Raw genomic sequence first — 16624 nt, forward strand, 5'->3', positions numbered from 1 at the left:
CACTGAGTGAACTGAACTCCATGCTAACATATGTAAGGTGGATATACACAAACACACAACACATTGATACTGTGTGACCCAAGTTTCACCTCAGCGGTGTTGTCAAAGACAAAGGATTATTTAAGAGTTTTGCCGCCATCACAACACAAAGCAGGTGAACTGAAGTCTGTTTGTGGTGCATGGATGCATTCCTTTAAAATGTTTTGATAGATTGACTAGTGTAGTGAACTTTAACCCTCAGACAGCACTCAAGTCTAACACTGCATGTATTTTTTTTTTCAGCTGCCTCAGGTCTGCAGACTGCCCTGACCACAGAACCCACTATTCATTACCATCTTTTAAATATTATTCTGACTCTCATAGATGCTCTATGTAAGTGCCTTTTGATCTTGCCATCTTGTAACCTTTGCGTTGTTCTGCCAAGCATTGCACATCATTTATTATGTTGTATTCTTAATTTTTTTGCTTATAATAAGTCATTCTTTACTTCATGCTTTCCTGTCAAGAGAGTATTTTTTGTCCTGATTAACCCCGCCAAAAACAAGTTTAAATTGGTGTTACAGCCTGTGTTTGTTTGTTAGCAGGCACAGCTTGCTTTACTTAAAGTTTGTTGAAGGTAAATGGAAAATATGATTAGTCCAGTGAGTGAGCATTTTTCAGCTGAAAAGACATTTAGAAGACGACTATGGCCCCTGTTGAAATCACGTTCAAAATGGTTCAAAAGTGAAAGTTTTTTCACCGACTATTTGAAGACGTTCATAAAACATTATGACCAAGTTTCACCAACGAAAAATGTATTCCCAACGCAGTTGAGTTGAATTTGAGCTTACAAGAGCTGCGTTGAAGTCCAGCATTTATCTGCATCAGCCACCCAGCTTGCTCACCTCACAATTTCCTGTTTATTATCAACTACGTCAGCATCCAGGGGTCGCTCTGCCTTCACTGTCCTGGTACCTGGGCATGCGCTGTCCTCTTTTTTCTTCTTCTGTGGAGAATGTTTAAAACTGCCCCTTTACGATGTCTCTGAACCTTCTTGTTAACATCATAAAGCACCGTGTTTATGATTTTTGTATGAAAAATTTAATTTGTATGAAATAATTTAATTTGATTAAACAGAGAATGGTTTTCTGACACGTTGATGTCATAACCGTATTTTAGCCGGTTGAAAAATGGTAGAAATGAGGTCTCACTGGGGTGCTTGGCAAGAATTATGATCCAACATTGCACGACCAGGTTGTCTCTTATTAAACATATTCCTAACATTCTTATTTGGCCTCATAACCGTGACCCTTAAAGCATAGAGGAACTTTGGTTCTAGCCGAATCAATAAGTAAAGGCCACGCCCATTTCTGTCTGAACAGATGTTGCACCGTCTGGATATTTCTTAAACCATTGCTCTTACAACCATCTTCCATTCACTCTTCAACAAGTTGTGAATGTAATTTAGTTAAAATGTTACTTTATAGCAGGGGTACTCAATTAAACTTGAAAGAGGTCCAATTAGAGATTTTTTTGTCTCAAGCAAAGGTACGGAACATCATAATGTCTGACCTGCGTTATGATTCAGTACCATACATTTATACATTTTGAACGTCAAATCAAATAAAGAAAATACAATTAGGCTAAATAGGTTTTACAACATAACATGCTTATAACTTTTACACAGAGCTCTTATAATTTAACAATAATAATAATGAATACTTCAATATTGGTAAGGAAATATAGTGTGTGTTTGTATGTCGGGGGTCTGGGCGGTCTCCCCCAGGGAATTTTGAGTGTCAAAACCTTCATTTCCTGTATTTTTGGTTTATTTTATGCCCCAGTTTGTGATGGAAGTGTCTTTATTTGTTAATGAAAACAAATAATATAATGTCTGGTACTACTGGTAGTTTAATGTTGTCCATGCAGAAATCAAATGAAAGAGAGAGACAGCTTTACCTCTTCACTTAAGCTGCTGTCTCTCTGCCTCCTGACAGAATTATCAAGATTTGATTTGACCATAGGGGGATTCACTTAATATTTAATTTCATGTTTGCTAAATTTTATCTTATTTTTTGCCGAAATGCAGTTGCAGTTAGACTTTTTCTAATGGCAATGACTATGAAATAAATAACATTAAAACGCACTGTACACTGACGGACTGCTGGAGAGAGCGAGCGAGGGGGAGAGAGAGAGGGCTCAAACAGGTACATATAAGAACAGAAGTGCGGAAATAAGAGGAAAACTAGTCATGATGATGAAGCCTGATGAAGCTCTGTGTAACTCTCAGGTTTATCAATGAAGTGTTTGAACTAAACTGCAGCTTGGAGTCTCTGTTAACAGCAATGACTGTATATATAGATGGACAACGCATCTCCATCTGCTCCCATTGTACAAAAGTGATGCCAAAATAGCCCCCATGATAGGCGCTGCCATCTTGCGTTGGTGACGTCATATGGAGCCAGAGTCTGCGCAGTGGAGATCGCCGAGTGAAGCGGCTGTAGCCACTTCCACTAACCCAAACACACACTTAACTTACCGACAAAAACAGCAAGGATCCCGCACACCGGCATGTTTAACAGCAGAACAGCTTCTCTGTGTTGGTCTGAGGTTAACGTTCACAGGTATGGAAACTACAATGACTGTAGTGATTGTTTTAGTTACGTTTCCAATCGCGGATCGTCCTCCGCTCTGCTCATCCTGAACAGATCGGCTGCAGGAGCCAAATTTGTCAACAGAGCTGTCAATCATCATTTTGACAGCATCAAATAACTAATTAAAAATGAACTTGTCAGAAAAATGAACACTTGGACGTAAATCAGCATGATAATAACTAGCTATAATGACAGAAACCATGTTTGAGAAAAATTTATCGGCCGTGTATTTTGATTTTATAGTTTGACTCATGTCCCATCTGTTAACATGGAGGAGGCGGGCTTTATGAGCTATACTGCAGCCAGTCAGCAGGGGGCCATAGAGAGGGTTTGGCTTCACTTTTAGGGAGCTGTCACGTCGTCCATCTTTTTATACAGTTTATGGCTAACAGAGACAAACGGACAGTGTCAGACAATGTCTGCGTTTAATAATCGCCACAGTCACAGAACATATACGAGTCTGTCCAGTCTTAAAAGCTCGGTTTTCTCTACTTCTCTCATTTTAGAGCACGCCATGTCTACTTTTCCCTAACTCACTTATTTTCTCCCACTGTGTCTCTGTAACTCTCCTGTCGGCTGGCTCTTCAGTCTGTATCTGTATTCTCACACACCCACTGGGTCAGTCACGACGTTAATCTGAGTGACAGATTTGATTGGCTTAGTAGCGTCACGTGTGATGATTTACAACGAAAGCATTGGTCTGCGAGTTTCTTGGACCCCCAAAACACTACCACAAAGGCAAAAAAGCTGCGCAGGTTAAAATAGATGCGATTGTCAAAACTGTTAATAGGTCTGGGTCCGGAGACGACGGCAGTTTGGTCCTGTCCCGGACTGCGGTCCGCCGTTTGGGGACGCTGCTTTATATAATACTCTTGTTGACAGTAATGCCCAGAGTTCAAAAGAAAATTGAGAGAAAAGGGCAAAGAAGCTGCTGCATCTCTGCTCAGTGTCTGTGTCAGTTACATGTAGCTGCTCTCTGTCAGTGATGTGACGTCAGCAGTCACGTTCTCCTCCTCTTGCATGCTGCACAATAAACAGAGTGGCGACACTTTGCTTGGCTGGACAAAGAAAAACTCCTCCAACATGCCGTCCTGCTCCGGTCCCTCCTGACTGTTTGTTCATCATAAACCACTGAACCGAACGTGCTGTGCTGCCGTCCACAATAAGTCCTGCCATTAGATAACAGACTGGAGACAGAGCTATTGGTTGGAACTCGCCTCAGTGATAAAACAGATTCTTTGTCTGAGATAGTGTAAATGTTGGCGACAGCATGGACGTGTATTGACATAACACAGGGTAAACAGTTTGCACCACACTCGGCGTTCGGACAGAAATGTCATAATAACAGCAGCACAGAGCTTCAGCTCCTGCCTGCATGCAAAGACCCTGCAGACCACAGAGGGATGTGGATTTTAAATGTTTACCAGTTCAGGAGTTAGGCAAAGCAGGCTGGTATATTTCCTGCTTTATGAGAACAGAGATGTTTAGTTAGCGTGTGTTTGGCATGTCTAGAGACAGGAATGTGAAACGAGGTAGTAAGTGTGAAATAAGAGAGGGAGATGTTTTAGAGAAACACCCTGGAGCAGTGGTTACACAACAGTCAACTACTTTGTTAGTCTACAACTGATTTGTCTGTGTTTCAGTCAGTTTTGCAAGTTTTCAGTTGAAGAAGGCTTAATACTGTATAACTAATACTTAATCTTGCAGAGGCAGGACCTTTAAACTATTCATCCAGTACTTTCAACTGTTTTTTCTTCTCATGCATTGCACTGCGATGCTATGCTCCGGCGGTAACTTCTTCGACTCCTTGTCATCTCAGCTACATATTCCGCCCGTCTCTGCCCGAGCAGCGCTCGAACATCATTCCACATTTGACGCGCTGAGTTTGATAAACAGACTGAATGAGTAATCGATACTATAAAGACATAACCACCCTAACATCGTCACTGTTTACTAAACCTGTTTCGGGCACGTTTGTGACGTCAGACGGTGACGCAGCAGGAAAGAGACCGAAAGGAGTACACTTCACTGGCAATGGGAAAAGAGACAATCGGCATCTAGAAGCAGGTCTTCCTGGGTCTGAAAAACCTGAGTCAACATGTTAAATTTAGGTGGGAAAGGGGTATCAGAATGTGTCTCTTGGCAATTGTCATCCCCAGCATCAGTGGAGATCTTCATTTGACTGTGAGCAGCTGAAGATGACAAGTCCAGCTCCTGGCTGGAAGAGTCTTTTATAGGCCTTAGAGTACCAGTCAAATATTTGGACCAGAATCCAGTTAGTGAGGGGCAGAACTAGAGGGCGTGAGATAGTGTGCCCTCTGACACTTTGCTCTTTTATCTCAACTTTTAGCTAACTACATTTACCTGTTCTATCTGTGAGCTTGCTCACTAGTCTACATGCACCCTCAATTTTAACATGATGTTGAGGTTTTACAACGGGGTCTGGTTTGTGAGAGGTCCTGTCAGCCTTTTGATGGTCACTTCCTGGTTATGGTGACAAAATGTCAAAAGATGCACCGTTATGTAATCCTATATGTATAGTTATTGCCTTTCAAAAAACAAGTATTTAAAGTGAAAGAGGGCCTACTGACTTGTGATGTTGTAGTTGATGCTTTGACTTTTATCATGTGCCACACCATCTTCACAAACAGAAGGCTACCGTATTAAAAAGGCTACTAATGTCAGCGGCAGCAGCTTAGCGTCCCTTCGTCATCCCCTCCCTCACGTTGAGGCGACTGGTGCCTTCATCCCGTGTTCTTCCCATCTCCAGCCCTCCCCTGCTTCATCTGTCCATTTGCCCTTGACTGTTGGGCAATACACCATCTGCCAGCGGACACCTCACATGGACGGAGGGCATTAGCCATTATGTAACTGCACTCGTGTAACTCGTCCTCCATCACTTCCTCCCCTTCTGAACAATGGAGCGAGTGTAAGGGGAGGGGGGATGTGACCCCTGGGGGCAGAACACTGGTCCTCTGGGCCTTAACGCATCAAACAATGACTTGAAAAATAGCTTTTTCTGGAGTTTTCTACCACATGTCAGAGTTTAAAGTGAGTCAAATATTGTTGTTAGCTCAAGATAAAGAGAAGCAAGCAAGAGGACCATGAGTTACAGAGGAAGGGCCAAAAACAAGTTTGACCCTCTATGCCATCATCAACACACACATGGTAATGTACAGTAAGTGCATGCACTTGTCTGGGCCTGACGGTGTGTTTGTGTGTGTGCACATTTGTGTGTTTATGTTTATTTCTGTCTCTTCTCAGTGAGCTGAAGGGTACTGCTGAAGTCAACTTGGGTTCTTTACACTAAGGACATCACACACACACACACACACACACACACACACACAGATATAAGACTCATCACATCGCAAGCCCTGACGCTCAGTGACATGGCCCATTAATAGGAGGGCCAATTCAATTTCTCCCCCTTCCCTCTATGGCAGCTTTCAGTGACAGCCATGCATCATGCTCACAAGCCACCAACTAGGGGCTTTATGTCCCATAAAAATCCTCCATTCTGCCCCCCCTACCCCCCACCCCCATCCCTGTTTCTTAGCTAAGTCCACAGGCTGAGAGGAACAGATTGGATTTAACAGATGTAATGCTTGTTAGTTTTACTTAAGGGTCCAGTCTTATCTGAATCCATGCTTGGTTTGACTGCATGCGTAAAACAATTTCGGAAGATCTTCGCTTTGTTAGGGTTAGGGACTCGAGACCTTAAAACAAACGTAATGATATTTGGAGATGATTTGGAAATTCATTTATTGTAGACTTGCTGTCTTATCAGTCCCTCCAGGATCCCGCGGGCATTTTCTGTGATTGTCGCGGCCATAAATGCCTGATTTTGTGGCAGCTTTTGAAATAAATTGCAATGCAAGTTGCAATATTTTTGTTTTTATTGTCAGTTTAACACATTAAGCGCACACTGTAAGTGACTGGGACAAACACTGCAATAAAGCCATCTACTGGTTTGTCTTCTGACATCACTTTCAGTCTATCTTCATCAGGACTCCAAGTGTGTAAAAATTGAATGAAACTAAAGTTAATAGCCATGAAATGCTAATTTCTCCCTGCAGGTGCACATTCAATGCTATCCATATGTGCAAGGGAGAATCTACATGTTATTTAATACAATTAAACTGTTCTACCCTTGATGTTGGCTGCTGCGGTGGCGGCATAAAACGATTGATAAGAGACAGGGGGATTACTATCACATTGTGCAATGACTATTTGAAACCAGGGATGACACAAACATCAGTAACAAGTACTGTAAGTAATACAGTTAATGATGTTATTACAACATAACACACCTCAGGAGATCAATATTTTACATATCAAAGAAGGGAGTTTGGTGTGAGGGGAAAGCAATTTGCCAAATTGCAAGGCCGAGAAAAAGTTGCGGCAGTAGGTTGAAATTGGTTGAATTTGCATGAATGCAACTTTTTAACTTCCTGGAGGGACTGTCTTACTGTATAATCTTGTAGAAGTGTGTCTCTGCCTATAAACATGATTTGTTCAAAAATAGGGGTTCCAAGTATGTTGCAGAGTCAGAGCAGTACGTGATACTTAGGGTGCCGACTCTCCCATCTTCCCCTCTGTTGTTTTTTCCTCATACAAAAACAAACATGACCTTGTGGTAACACAACATGCACTGTGGATTTAATGTTTTCTTGACATTTCCCTCTTTAGGGAAATTGTTCAGCTTTGCAGGAATTGTGTATAGGCCTATATATATTTTTAACCACGAGGTCTTAAAGTCTCACTCCGTCCGACTGACTCTGAGTGACACGGTCACTAACTTAAGTTAATACTGAGAAAATCTGGAAGTCAATAAAACTCCACTGAACTCCTCCAAGACCACTTTTAAAGAAGTGAGTGTTAGAGAGAGAGAGTGAGAGATGTCATGTCAGTGTAATTGAGACTGCCACACACTGAATCCTGAGGCAGGAAGCACTTAATGGCAGCCTCCCAGTTTATCCCCCATGCTTGATTGAATGAGCCGGATATTGTGTAAGTCGGCTGCATCTTTATTTTTACTGACACACGGCGAATGGGGAGGGATTGGTCAAAGTTTAAGTGCAATGGCTTTAGATCTTTTTTTGTCTTAACAGGGTGGTTAGTCAGATTGTTGTTGACTGGATTTTGTGTTTTCATATAGTGCTGCCATGGCTGTTTTTTTTTCTTGATTATACAACAGTTAGTTTCAATCAAGTAATCTGATTGGACAAGAGGCATTCCATGAGTTATGATATAAGCTGTGTCCCAATCAGGGGGCTGCAGCCTTCGAAGGCCGTATCTGAAGGCCGTTTGTGTCACAGAAGCGTGTCGAAGGCTGTCCTGATTCAAAGGCTCCTTCAGATGCTGCCAACAAATGCGTCCTCCATTTCCCGGGCCGCAAAGGATCCATTGGGCACATCCTTCGCGTGTTTAAGAAAACGAAAGGGCCCTTGAAACAAATTATCTGTAAAATAATAAGTTAACTTACTCGACTTTAGTTATGCTAGCTAGTTAGCCCGCTAGCTACCTGTTGCTAGCTACCAGGTGCGGCGTTTGCTGACGAAAGGTTAGACCAGACCATCTCAGTTCAATTCGGCTTTAACGTTTTACACAGGCTATGAATGGAGCATCCTCTGTGGAGTGCCTCCTTCAAAGGCTACAGCCCCTGGATTGGGACACAGCAATAGAGAGCAACATCACTGGGACTTTTCACTGTGTGTATCACTCCGCCTCAGCCAGGTGTTCTGAATACTGTTAATTAACATTACAGCAGACTATGTATACATTAATCAAACTGGTACCTTCACTGGTTGATGATAAATTTAAAAAAAATGATAAAAATACATCATACAAAAACTAAATTTTAGACACGAAGTGGCAAGAGTGCAGGAGAATGTTTGGGTTGCTTGGCAACAGTGAATTTTCAGTTAAGTTGTGGAACTAGATGAGTTGGTGGAGCAAAAAATAATCTGTTGTTGATTATTACTTTTTACTACTATTTGCCGCTTGTATAAGAGTTTTATAAAAGCAGTATCAAACTGGAGGTTGTGATGTTGTACTGAATATAAGCACAGCTACAACATCACTCCCTCTCATGTTATATCGCTTAAATCAACCACGGCCACGGCAATAAATTAAGATGCAATAGAAGTGGTTTAGAAGTGGTCCACTCAGATTTTTTCAATTTGTCATCTGTAATGTCATACTCTACTTTATGTAGGCTATGTGTGTGTAGTATTTATTTGTGCTGTATTTACGTCAAAGATTGAAACAGAAAACCCACAAGAGGAGGATTACAGGAGATAGGAAGGATTTATAGTGATCTTAATTTTTTTGAAAACTGGAGAAAAAACGTCAAATTAAAGTTTTTTTTCCTTTCATAAAAACCCCTCACTGCCTCGTATAATGGTACAAATCTTCTCCTGCAGAGACACAATATTAATGGTGTCCTACCCTGACAGCCTCTGTGTGCCGTATTAAGGATACTGTGATTTGCTGTGTCACCCGAGCCACCAGGGTCAAACCTCCATTTTGTTCCCTAACCCATATGTCACCTTACAGTGTGACAAAATGTAATTTCCCGGACAGCCAGCCATCATACCCACCGCATGTGTCATCCACTGTTACAGGCAAGGTCAACCGCTTGTGCTCCATACATGGTGTGTCCTCATGATTTGTGATATCTGGTCAGGAGTCACAGGCAGGAAGGTATCTGCACTTTAGATGATTAGATGATTGGATTCCACCTTCAAATATGTAGCGCATGTGAAGATCATCCTCTGCTGTATGTACTGTACTTGTTCTACACCTTAGTTAAAACAACAAAAACACTATAAAATGGATCAATGTAGCGTTGAAAAAAACTACATTTAGCAGGCATTTAATTTGCTGAATTTATTATCTTGTCCTCTTTTTTTTATATTTTTTACAGAGATCCACCATAAACAAGTACTTAGCAACAATTGGCAAACAGTGGCAAGGAAAAGCTTTCTTTTAACAGGCAGAAACCCCGAGCAGAACCAGAATCATTGGTGCACAGCCATCTGCCTCGACTGGATGGGCCAAGAAAGTGGGATAGAGGGAGAGACAGAAAGAGAGAGAGAGATAGTGACAAACAGACAGACAGAGAAACGTACACACAACAACAACAGATAATACAGACTAGTTGTAGCAGTTGGAGTGAAACAGGTCCACAGCAGCTGGCGGTCCGCTACAAACAGGCGTCAAGCTGAACAGAGCAGATCATTCCAAACAGGAAGTCACACACGAAAGCAGCATACAGCATTCAGTCATTTCAAATTAAAACACCATGTTCAGACCGGTACAGACTCCCGTTTTTTTTTCGTTTATTTTAAGATCAGCACACTGAAATCTTGAAAAAAGAACATTTTTAATTAAGTCGTGTACTCAGCCATGGTTGAAGCACAGAAATCACAGAATGATTTCAAAATGAGCCGATAATCAACCTCGGATGTGCAAACTGAACTGTAGTTTGTGTGTTGCTTTGCTAACATAGATGTTATCGCGTGATTTCTCAATTCTGTGGGCGAGGGCTCGCGCCGATGACGGACCAGAAACACGGCGCAGACGGAACGCGCCGGAGACGGATCCTGTGGGATCTAGGGGTTAGTCCCATGCATTAACGCGACACAAATGCACACAGATGAGAAAAGAGAGGGGGAGACAGGAGTTAGTGTATTAAGTCCCCCAGCAGTCATGTCTCATTCAAAATCATCAGGTTTGAAATGTAGACTGCAGACCGGAAGTTTTAGACGATCCACCGGTATATTCTTGTCATATTACGGATTCTGTACCGCTCTGAGCCATTGCCTGAGGGAAACGGTAGTATTTCACTCCAGCATATCTCGCTGGGTCGTTCCTTTCAGAGGGAGGGGCGCAATGCATGCTGGGTGTTGTAGGAATGTAGAATGGGCGAAACCACAAGCTACAAGCTACAACTTTCTCCACAGCTGTGGTGCCAATTTCAAATATTATTGCTTCTATCGATTACAGAGAACACCAGCTTTGACTGACAGTGGCTTTTTCCTGGGGTGAATTGCTCCTTTAAGGTACCACAAGCAGGCCTGCATCCTGGGACCCCCTTAAATCCTTCATTGACTCCCCTTGACTTTTCTGGAATTCAAAGCTTTAATTTCTCCCATGTTTGCGCTGTGTATGATGTCATATGACTGATAATTGAAAATCTTCATTATTAAATCCTTATTTTTTCTTACATTTTCAAACTGATTCTTCAGTTGAGGTTAAACATTAAAAGTGACAGCCATGACGGCTCTGACTTTAACTGTGGAAGGCAAAAGAATTATAACTCTGCTGATTAATAGAGACGTTTCAAAACCACAGGTAAGCTGTAAACAACGACGGCTGTGCCTGACAGGCTGCAATCAATTTCTTTTTCACTGTCAGTAAGTGGCACTTTGAAAACTGAAAGTGTTATTACCCTGTTTGAGCAATTCAGATTAAACCACCAAATTAAAGTGTCTTGTTTTTTTTCCAGCTGTAGTGTTGGACTGGGGAGTATTGACCCCCTTTTTTAAACAGCTTTTCTGTCTTTGGGTCTATTCATGTGCTTCCTGCTTTATATGTTTTTTATTCTTTTTAAAGGTCTGTTTTTTTGTGTAAACTTTATCTTGTAGTACAAAGACTGCATCGTTTTGGAGCATACTGAGTATTCTCCTCATTCAACAGGAAGTGAACTGCTCTCTCAAACTGCGTTATTTGTTATCTGTTGTTCAAAAAAATATAAATGTGGCCTAGGGGTGGGACAAAATATCGATATGGCAATATATCGTGGTCCTGACTTGAGCAATATAATTATCGAAAGGCTGGTGCCAAATCTTGATATTTTAATTTACAAATATAAGATGCTCTTAACATATTTCCCTGTGATTTAGGGCCCTATTTACATGGCAGAATGCGCACAGTCTAAAGTGCATGGCGCTACGTTATTTAGGGCGTGTCCGACCCACTTTTGCTAGTTACACAGTGCACAATCTGGGCGCAAACGGAGGTGCAAAGAGGTCAGCTTAGGCCCTTGGATTAGGTGTGTTTTCAGCATAACATGAATCAAACCAATCAGAGTGTCAGCTCTCCTTCCCTATAAGAGCCCAGGGTGTGTTGCTATTTACACGGTGGATTTCAGTCATTCTTCTTATATGAACCAGACCCCGACCGCATATCTTTCCACTGTGCCCCTGCACAAGCAGAAAAAACACAGGTCACTGTACGACATACTGTATGTCGAAGCACGGATTGATGTTAAAAACAGCTTGGTGTCTTGGCAGTTTTTTTGCCCGTGCATGGCTCGAGCAGGAATCTCCCTGAGGTGAAGTAGGTATGTGTGGAGGCAGCGGTGAGCCTGTCCACCTCTTCCGGCATCACCAGATCAGTAACAGACTGAAAGCAGTATTTAAGGAGACAAAGGAAATAAAAGCTTGCAGACTCACAGTCCTTTGTCCCATAAACAAGGTTTAATACACAGCTCCCCGTGTGAGTGACAAGCAGAGACTCATGTTGTGAACATTCCGATGTATGTCCATAATGCGTCCTTTATATACCAGGAACATATTGTGCCATAGACTTTAGACTTTACCAGCGTTTTGTTGGTCTATGGCGCAGTTGCTTTCTGCATCCTCAAGATAGCAACACACCACCTATTTGCCTGACCACGCCTCATTTTAAGACCAACACACCCATAGGTTCTAACGTGGGCGCAAGATCACTTGCCATTTACACAACATGGGCGCTGGGTGTGACAACTGCATCGGGTGGATGCAGGGCCCTTGGATTCACCGGGCACTACTTCAAGACATCTCACAGTGACGTATATGGCATGAATGAGGGTAACGTAAACTGAAATTAATAAGGAAGAAGTTGACAGCAGGATAAAAGAAGAAATAGACAGTAGGATAACATCCGACAACGGTGAAAAGAGGTTGAGAGATGTGCCGGCCCCTTTTAATCCAAAGTCCTAATTTGTCTTACAGTCTTACAGTACTGCCACCAAATTGCAGTGAATAAACACATTAATCTTGCATTTTACCTTTTTAGGGGTGTTTTGTATTCGTCGGATGATCAGATATCATGATGTATCATTATATGATTGTCTTGCAATATATCAGTTATCGCGTATCGTATCGTGAGTTTCCCTGTGATTCCCACCCCTAATGTGGCCCCTTTTTCTCCCTCATGAGGCTGTGTAGCATATGGAGGGTTTTTTCTTTTAAAAAATGGTGTAGAAACCTGAAACAGCACAGCATATCCCATCCTCCTGAGATAAGAAAAAAAACCATTCATGTTCAGTGAATAGGGAATAATTGCCAGACGTATCCCCCAGCTGACACAGTGCCATGCAATTCCACCTCACAACTGAAGCTATACAGTAGATCCAGCGGCTGCTATTTTCACTGGGAATCCAGCCATGAAATGTGTTATGGAGCGTCATAATGACTTGAGAGAAGTGGACATTCAGGCTGCATTGGATGTAGATAAACATAACAGTGGTGGATATATGATGGTGTGAACCACATGGGTGAGCAAACACAATGACGTGCTGCAGCCAACCTCCATTTTCAGCTTCTTTCAAGCCACATAGTTACATATTTATCAACTCCAACCTCTTTCTCTCACAGATTACTAACTCGAGTACATAAATACCATAATTATTTACATGTGACTTTTCTTTTCTTTACAGCAGTCTTTACAGATCATGGAAGAGTTGTTTCATATATTTTGCTCAATAAAAAATAACACACAGCAGTAATAGAGTCATTTCCCCCTGTATAAGACCACATAATACCTTCTGTAGTTTTGTCCCTTCAAAATAAAGCGTTTAGACCACCAGAGAGAAAGAGCCTTGCTGTGGTTAAGATCTAGCAGCATCTTTCTTCTTTAAACACATTAGAGCGTGATGAATCCTCATGGGCTTTACAGAGCTGTCATGTCTCCTTAACAGCTTCATCACAGTTTTCCTCCTGTGGCTATGAGGTAGAAATGGGTCACAGGATCTTCATATTTGCAGAGCTGTACATCTAGATTACTGAAAGAAACCTGCGTGTGAAGATCGCCATGATAATGCAAAGTGTTCTCAAACCTCCTCCTGTCACAATTAACAAAAGAGTTGCTGATTTTTAATGCTGATTAAAGCTTCTGTTTCTCCTCTCCACCATCTCTCACGTCTCTTTCCATCTTCTAGTACAAACAAGTGGAGCAGTACATGTCTTTCCACAAACTACCGGCCGACTTCCGACAGAAAATCCATGACTACTACGAGCACAGATACCAGGGCAAGATGTTTGATGAGGAGAGCATCCTGGAGGAGCTTAACGAGCCTCTGCGCGAGGTATGAACACACCCGAGCATTGACTTTAATGTGCTCATTCACCCAGAAACGCACACACGTCTCAACTCTCCAGTGAGGAAGTGGACTGGAATAAATTCATTATGATGCTCAGTTAGGGTTTCTTTTTTCATAACCCATTGGTTTAAAGGTCATCTCCAGCATTTGTATGTATTATTAACTGCTTTGTAAATGTACTTACTTGCTATAGGGAATCATGTATCCACTTAGAGATAACTAGACTTCCCAAACTTACATTTTCAAGTAAGTTCTCTTGCTTCAAGGACAGCTGAAAGTATTAATGAGGTAACAGAAAATAAAAATGAAATTAAGGAGAATATAAAAATAAAAATGTGCCAGTGTTTCTCAAAGTCATCAAAAAACAGTTAAATATGTACTGTGTTTGCTTTGGAAATATCACGACAAGTGGCCTTTTCCTGTGACCCTTCAGGAGATCGTCAACTTCAACTGCCGTAAGCTAGTAGCCTCCATGCCGCTGTTTGCCAATGCTGATCCCAACTTTGTGACGGCCATGTTGACCAAACTGAGATTTGAAGTATTCCAGCCCAAAGACTACATCGTCAGAGAGGGCACCATCGGCAAGAAGATGTACTTCATACAGCACGGGGTGGTCACCGTCCTGACCAAAGGAAGCATCGGCATGAAGCTGATGGACGGCTCCTACTTTGGAGGTATACATCACTTAACCTGTCACTTTAGGATCATCAGTTACTATTGTATTTTGTTGTTTTTCTGTTTTTATTCTATAATTCTAATAATTATTAATATAAATACTTTATTTTTATAAAGTAACATAACAGAATAGAACAGCACAGAAGAGTAGAATGTAACACAATGTAACATAACAGCAACCGGTTTTATTCAACTCTATTCTGTTATATTCTGCTCTATCATAGGATACAACAGTATAGAATTAAGGACAGAACCATAGACTGTATAAATGTAATATAAGCTCCATTCAGGGGCTGCATCCTTCGAAGGACGTGGCCTCCAAGGGATGTGTCATTCACAGCCTGTGTAGACCACTCAGGCCGAACTGAAATGAGATGGTCTGGTCTACGGAGGATTTCCTGTTTGCGTCACCAGCTGTTCCCCACCCTAATCCTTGCGCCGCAAACTGTTGCTTCTGTTACCTAGCAACAGGTAACAAGCTGGCTAACAAGCTTACATAACTAACTTTACGTAACTTAACCTATTATTTTAAAGCAGGGATGCATATTACCGGCACGTTATTGGTATCTGCAGATAATGGCTTGAAAATTAGATATCGGCATCAGCAGATATGTCATTTTTCTGCCGATAATTTCCGCTGATAAAAAAACGCTTTCATTATGCCTAAATGCTCGATAATTCCCTAAAAAACTTTGACATAATGCTACAGAATTAACTGCGCGAGTGTGTGCGCACACTGCCTGCACCACGCCTCTTCCGTCAAGCGTGAAGAAGGGTGCAAGATGTCTGCGGCATAGCAGTTTTTCAAAGTTTCCGAAATGGACCACAAGGTTGTGCTCAGCATCAGTCATGCGAGGAGGGGCCAAATCTCATTCATTCAACCCTACAAATTGAATTGCCCATCTCAAGAATCTGCCAGTGTGCCACTACAATAAGAGTAGACATGCTATCAATTCCACTACAGGGGAGACTTGATGTTCTCTGCAATTAGGTGGAAAAAAACCTGGCTAATATATTGGTATTGAAATCGGCAATCGGCAAAAAGGGTTTGAAAATATCAGCATATTGGCAAAAAATCCAATATCATGCATCCCTATTTTAAAGATAATTTGAAGTTTCAAGGCCCCTTTGTTTTGTAACATTTGTCCACCATCTCGTTTGAATTGGCGCGCAATAAATCTTGGAATACAAAGGATGCACCCGATGGATCCTTTGTGGCCCGAGAAAAGGAGCACGCATTTGTCTGCTGCATCTAAAAGAACCTTAGACATGGGGCAGCCTGCGACGTGCCGCTGTGACGCAGTTGGCCTTGAAATACATCCTTCTAATGATCCAGCCCATGAATTAGGTGACAGTTAACATGCAATCGATGGATAGAATTGTAAAGAGTAGAATAGATTGAACACAATAGAACATAACATAATAGAATAGAAGAAAATAAAGTGTAATGCAATAATATGAACAGGTCAGAGTAGAACATATTAAAACGCAACAAAAATAATTGGTTAGATCAAAAATGTTTTTGTGTTCTTCTGTTATATCAAATTCTATATTTCCAAGTATATGTTATTTACGCATTGAATACCAATACAATCCACTACAGTTATATATAAAACATAAACAGCAACATTTAACTTGGACTTCCAGTGCAGTGTTGCCTTACAGCCACTTCTGTCCCACTTTCCCAGGCTGCTGTTCCTCTGTGTGAAACATGTGTCTCGACCGCTATCACAACAGGCATGCACGCACACCCACACCCACACACACAGACACGCTTATTTAAGTCTTGTGGGCTGAGGGTTTGGGCTGCATTTTTAACATCTGGTGCCCTCTGCAGCAGACCAGAATTCTTTGGCAGAAATGTTGATGTGCCAGGAGCGCAGGGTGCCACCGGAGTGGCACAGATACATGAGACATCACACATACACTCAGCCAATTAATA

The 16624-nt window shown here is 41.8% G+C and overlaps 1 protein-coding gene across 1 annotated transcript in view; it reads left to right on the plus strand.

Annotated features, from left to right (window-relative positions):
• hcn2b (hyperpolarization activated cyclic nucleotide-gated potassium channel 2b) overlaps positions 1–16624 on the plus strand; it is a 52436-nt gene that overhangs the window by 23643 nt on the left and 12169 nt on the right. The window contains exons 5-6 of the mRNA XM_069679661.1: positions 13846–13992; positions 14441–14681. Of these exons, the coding sequence (XP_069535762.1) occupies positions 13846–13992; positions 14441–14681 (388 nt within the window). The remainder of the gene's footprint in view (positions 1–13845; positions 13993–14440; positions 14682–16624) is intronic.

The sequence above is a fragment of the Semicossyphus pulcher genome, unplaced genomic scaffold, assembly GCF_022749685.1.
Source record: "Semicossyphus pulcher isolate SPU_LCO1_2020_fin unplaced genomic scaffold, fSemPul1.0.p SCAF_4, whole genome shotgun sequence".
Lineage (NCBI taxonomy): Eukaryota > Metazoa > Chordata > Actinopteri > Labriformes > Labridae > Semicossyphus > Semicossyphus pulcher.